The sequence below is a fragment of the Brassica oleracea genome, chromosome C5, assembly GCF_000695525.1.
Source record: "Brassica oleracea var. oleracea cultivar TO1000 chromosome C5, BOL, whole genome shotgun sequence".
NCBI lineage: Eukaryota > Viridiplantae > Streptophyta > Magnoliopsida > Brassicales > Brassicaceae > Brassica > Brassica oleracea.
In genome coordinates this window covers 29,292,343-29,298,397 of record NC_027752.1, presented here as the reverse complement: position 1 = coordinate 29,298,397, position 6,055 = coordinate 29,292,343, and the positions used below count along the sequence as shown (strand labels likewise).

The 6,055-nt window shown below is 49.0% G+C and overlaps 1 protein-coding gene across 1 annotated transcript; it reads right to left on the bottom strand.

Annotated features, from left to right (window-relative positions):
• Positions 1 to 944: 944 nt before the first annotated feature.
• On the bottom strand, positions 945 to 1,943 carry LOC106344933. The gene has a single exon (XM_013784224.1). The coding sequence runs from the start codon at positions 1,941 to 1,943 to the stop codon at positions 945 to 947; it is 999 nt and encodes a 332-aa protein (XP_013639678.1).
• Positions 1,944 to 6,055: the final 4,112 nt, after the last annotated feature.

Sequence of the window (6,055 nt, the reverse complement as noted above, 5' to 3'; positions counted from 1 at the left end):
CTTCCGACTCGAAGCGTTTATTACGGCTTCTTTCGATAAAGAATGAACTTTCCGCGGTTTTTACGGTAAAGTTTGATTGATAACTTAGAAATGGCGGGGAACGTGTGATGGGTTCACTACGGTATTCGGGAAATAGCATCGAAGGGTAGACGAGAATGCATGGACTGATGTCGTATTGACATTTCGGAAGAGCTCGGTCGCTACGTAGCGACCAAACTTTGGTTCGAGCTCGGTCACTACGTAGCGACTGAGCGGAATGGGCGTTTGGTTGTTATGTAGTGACTGAGCTTTGGCTCGAACTTGGTCGCTACGTAACGACCGAGCGGAGCACGCGTTTGGTCGCTGCGTAACGATCCTTCTCGAGCTCTTGTCTGATGATTCGCGTTTCTTCCGCAAATGTTTTTCGTAAAGAAGAATCTATTTTGAAAATATATTTGTCGAAGAATTTTTCTACGTTTTTCTTCTTCGGGAATTTGGACGTTAACTTCGTCGTAACCGTTTTCGACCCCAACATTGGGCTCTGAAACTGGTTGTTTCTTGGCCTTTGCTTGAGTCGACGATTCTGGATCGTCTTCTTCCGGAGTGTTTTCAGTTGGTGCCTGAGTTAGCTTCGCCCGTTTGGGTTTCACCATTGCGGTGGTCGTGATTTGTCACAGCTTGTGTTCGGCCAGGAAGCACCGTCTCGACTATTTTTGGCATCCCCAGATCGCGGCAATTCCGTTATGGGTTGGGAATTTGATGCCTAAGTGATAAGTCGACGGGACTGCCTTCATGGCGTTTAGCCAAGGTGTGCCCATAGTGACGTCGTAAATGGCCGGGTGGTCGACGACCGCGAAGTTAACGATCTTGGTGACTTCTTTCGCCGCAACGGGCTATTTGATCGATCCGAAAGTCATCGACGTCGTGCCTGAGAAGTCAGTTAACTGCTTGGGCAATGGTACAACTTATCCTAACTCGACTTTCATCCTCTTGAGAGTATCGCGGAAGATTATATTGACCGTGCTGTCCGTATCGATGAGAAGATTGGCGACCTCGAGATCTCTTATCACGAGATCGATCACGAGTGGATCGCAGTGGGGCTGGTCGATCCCGCCAGCCTCTTCTTCATCGAAAGTGTTCGCTTCTTTCGGGAAGTCGTCGGGCACGGACCAGGTTAGCGAATCCGCGCTTGTCTCTGCCTTGCGCTGACAAGCTTTGATAGTGGAGACGGTATCGCAGCAGTATTGTGATCCTCCGATGATCATGTTTACTCTGCGATGACTATTGTCGTTGCCCTTCTCGTCCTGCCTTCTTCCACGCTTTTCTCCCGATTTGTTCCCTTGGAGAGAGTTCTCCGTTTGAGGAGCCTTATCATTTCTTGGGGGGCGGTCTGAATCGCGGACGAAATCTTTTACGCTAGATACCTCGGCGAGTTCTCCCGCAGGCATCTTCACGGCCAACCTAGCGCCGAGAACTTTGCAGTTTACGCTCGAGTGGCCGCGGGCCTGGTGAAAGTCGCAGAAGGAGTTCTCGTCGTAATTTAGATTCCGGGTCCATGTATTGCCCGTTGTCTGGCCTTGCTCCGATCCAGAGTTGATGGCGTAGTTATGCGCTCCATGGGTCTCTTCTTCCTTGTGATGGACGTTTTTGTCGTTCCGAGGGTTTTTCTTTTTAGACTTCTGATCCGACCCAGGATCCTTTGACAATGTCTTCGTCAGCCTCTGTTTTTGCGACAAGACTTTCATCTCTTCCTCGATGATTATGTAGTCTGTGGCTTTGTGGAGCGAGTCTTGGATCGTACGCGGCTTATCGAAAGTTATCAACTTCCTGAACTTCGACTTGTACCAGAGCGTCTTTCGGAGCGCGTCTACGGCTACTTTGACGCTTATTCCGCTGACTCTAGCCATATGGGTCTTGAACCTTTTTATGAAGTCGCGGAGAGATTCGTACTCTCCCTGGGACATGCTCCAGAGATCGACATTAGAGGTTTCTCGATCTATGAACATAGAGTACTGCTTGAGAAAATCTGAGGCGAGTTGGCGGAAACTTCCGATGGAATTTCGCCTCACGCGAAAGAACCACTCGAGTGCTGCTCCTCGGAAGTTTTCGACGAAGAGGATGCATTCGCCGGCATCTCTTTTGCTTTCTCTAAACTTGGCTCTCCCTGTTAGGGGATTTTTGTGTATGATCTTTGTGAGTACCACGGAATGATGGACAAGGCTGGTATTTGTGTTTATTTGCAAGTAAGAAAGTAGAAAGAGACGACTTATTAGATCAAAGAGCTAGAACTACAACAGTTTCGAGTAAGAACCCTAGTTCTAGTCGCCTAGCTCTAATCTCTAAGTCTCCAAGTGTCGATCCCTTGCTTTAGGGTTTAGGTTCCCTTTATATAGTCTTCTTAAGGCGGGCCTTAGTCGGTTGGAGTATGTTAAACTCTTTCATATTTGGATATATGGAAGGTTCTCCTTATCGGAAGTTTTCCTTTTCCCGGGGGAAGGGGGTGGTCCCAGGGACCGGACCAGGAGCACTTCATAGCGGGGAACCGGGGTACCTCCTAGCGGGGACCCAGAAGCCGGTGTCCTGCCTGGGGTCTGGAGAAATTCAATACCTGAGTATTTTTTCCCCAACACTTTGCCCCTTATTGCTCGATTTCGTCATCGAACTCGGAGAATAACCTGTGCACTCAAGTCAACCGGAGTTGCTCATTCTCAGCAGGCTTCCCTTAGGCAGGACATCGCTCTAGTAATCCTGCAATCCCGGGTTCCACTCAGGCCGGATCCACACTCTGAACCCGGGGGAGGACCAGTTCCCTTATTCCAGATCGGGGTCTGGCGCTATTGAACCGATGATTTCTTGTCGAAGATGAAGAAGCTTTGGGCTTCTGATGGCGTCTTGGAGACGGAGGAGCCATGAGCTCTGATGTTTCCTGAAGAGGAGGCCTAAAGGCTTGATGCGTGGGAATAAATCAGGAGGCTGGTGCCCGTTCGATTGATGATACTAGGTGCTCTTCTTACTCTTCAAAAGCGCGTATCTTTTCTCGAAACTTTCCTTTTTGTAGGAAGGATTTCCCTTTTTTTCTACAAGGAACAAATTTCCTTTTCGCTGCTTATCCTTTATGTCAGGGATTCAGCACAATATTTGGGAAAATCCCTATTTCCTTTTCTCACCCCGCAAAAGGGAAGGATCCAGTTGTATATAAGGACTCGCAATATCTTCTAACTAGCCTCAACCCAACCTCAGCGCTGATTCCTAATTGAGAAAGATGAATCCCGAATTGCTCATGTTCCCGTCCTCACTTGTGGGTGGTCGTCCAAGGCCGCGTCATCCTTTCACCGACCCTTTCTCATCTTCTGTTCCCTCTTGGGGAGATGTTCCGGAGGCTGATAGTGAAGCGGTTCCGATGGCGCCCCTGAGAAGGCTCTGTTCTTGTTTCTTCGATGACGGTCCCCGTTCTGAGATCCGAGAGGGAGACCTGGCTAATATGAGGAGGAAGTATGCGATTAATCCTTCAGTGGGGATGAGGAGTCCGACTAAGTTCGAACGTGCTCCAGATGGGGGAGCGGGTGAGGTAGCAATCTACGAGGCATATCTGGAAGCAGGCTTCCGGGGCGTTATCCCTTCTCTTATAGGCGAAGTGGCAACTTTCTTTGGTTTCTGTCCTTCTCAACTTACTCCTCTAACCTGGAGGACTTTAATGGCCATCCAAGTACTTGGGAAACTCCATGGATTTTCTGTAGGGGTACATGAGATTTTATACTCTTATTAATTTGCTCCTCTGATGAACAAAGCGGCTTCTATCACCTTCGATCCCGTGATGGCACCCCTCTGGTCGAGGAAACTTCGAGGGGTGACAGGGGCAATTACCCCTTCGGGGATTGTTGGAATAGTCGGTACGTGTTCGTGAAGATCCAGGAGCCGGCTGGTTATCCTACGTCTTGGTGTATCGTTGGTAAGTTCTCCTTCGGATTTTGAGTTTTACCATTCCTTTGGGAACCCGATTTGATGTCTGGCTTTTGCTTTGTCAGATGTGTCCCGCCCGGTTTCCTTTGCTGGAGAAGCAGTAGCGAAGCTTATAATGGGAGTTCCTCGATGATTCCGATGCGTGACCTTTTTGGTGAGAAGGGAAGCCTTGCGTCATAGTTGTGTTTGGGGTAAGCCTTCCCTTTTTATCCAGTAAGACTTTGTCTCGTTTATTCCTTACATTGATTTTTCCAGGGAACGTGGGGAGGCTCCCGGTATCGGTTGTCTATGATGAGTATCAGAATGCTAAAGCGTGGAAGCGGCGTCTTTCTTACACTCCTCCGCCAAGACTAGCGAGGGCTGCTTTTTCGGCTAATGGTCTGTCTTCCACCTCATCAACAAGTGCTGAGGTTATGCCTAACTGTGACCCTTTGGTGTATGCTCACCGGAGATTGATCGGCGAGGTATTCCTTCTTCGTAGCCAGGTGCAGGACATGATGGCTCGCCGGGATCTACTAGTTCAGCAAGTGAAAGCCTCAGCTAGATGGGAGCTCATGAAGGAATGGCTGGAGAGCGTGTGGGCATTGGAATCCGGACGAAGAGTATCGGCGTCATCTGTTCCTATCTGGAGGGATCAACCATCAGTCAGGGAGCTTCTCCCAGGCTGCAACCCCGAGATCCGTTGTAGGGTCGCGATTCTGGGAGGAGCCTTCTTTTTGAATGATTCCTTTCTTTGTTTTTTGACACTCTAGCTTTTGTTGCTCTCTTTTTTTTTTTTCAATAAAGGCTCTTTGTAGCCCCCTTTGATTTTATTTATAATGATGCTTTATAGTTTTTCCCCTTTGTCCACTCCTTCCTGTTGCTTCGCATGCTTCTGATAGTAGTGTTTTGCATGTTTCTTTTTAAGAGGATATCCTTCCGCCTGTTTCTCGATCGAGGTGGGGCTGTGTAGTCCATGATCCCTCTCTTTCCGTAGGCTAAATAATAGGATCCCGGGAGATGGGCTGTAAACCCGGAGGTTCCGAGCAAAAATATGAACTCTTGGAGTCTGAAGATTGTTCTTGTAACCCGGAGGTTGCGTGAGGACCCGGAGGTCGTCTGGGAACCCGGAGGTCGTGGAGGAGCCCGAAGGTTCTCCTTTAGATCCTGAGATCGTATTCGGGACCCGGAGGTTCCCCTAGACCCCGAGGTCTTATTTGGGACCCAGAGGTCCTTTTCTAGATCATGGGATCATGACTGGAGCCCGGGGGCGGTATAGGAACCCGAAGATTCCTTGATCGATCCGGAGATCGTAATTGGAACCCTGAGGTTTTCAAGATCGTGATTGGACCATGAGGTCGTGTGAGAATACAAGGTTTTCTTTTAGATCCGGGGATCGTATCGGGGCCCTGGTGTTTGTATTTGGACCCTGAGGTCGCATGGGAACCCAAAGGTTCTTAGGGATGTAATGACCCCGATGCGCCCTAGGCTGCACAGGGGTTCTATCCTCTTTCTAAAGTCATATTAGGACTCTGAGGCCGTATAGGAACCCGGAGGTTTCTTCCTTAGATCCGGAGATCTTTGATTGGAACCCGAAGGTTTCTTGAAGTTATAATGACCATGATCCGCCTTAGGCTGCACATGGGTTCTAGCTTCTTTTTTATCTTTGGAACCCTGAGGCATTAAAGGAACCCGGGGGTTCTTCCTTAGATCGTGAGATCTTTGATTGGAACCCGGAGGCTATAGGGGAACCCAGAGGTTCTTCCTCAGATTTTACACATAGGACCCGAAATCGTATGGGGAACCGTGGGTTTCCTCATTAGATCGAGGGCTTTCATAAGGACCCGGAGTTCCTTGGGAACCCGAAATATTTAGTTTTTCACAGGGACCATACTCCGCCATCGGCTACTACCGGTACCTGTTTGGATTTCGCATTTTGCCGCTTGGAAGCTGGCCACTATCGAGTTCCTATGCTGTATTCTACTTCTGCAGGAAGTCATTGGCAGATTTTGGAGGGTGCTGGTGTGGGTGTTATGACCCAAGTGCCAGGCTTCGCTGCTTTCCACGTCTGGAGAAGCATGATTTTGATTGCTCCCTGTATTTCACTGTACTTTTGCAATAAATATACCATGTGTTC

What these genes read in the sequence shown, in the direction of transcription:
- LOC106344933 (XM_013784224.1), bottom strand. Translation starts at nt 1,943, where the DNA reads ATGTCCCAGGGAGAGTACGAATCTCTCCGCGACTTCATAAAAAGGTTC.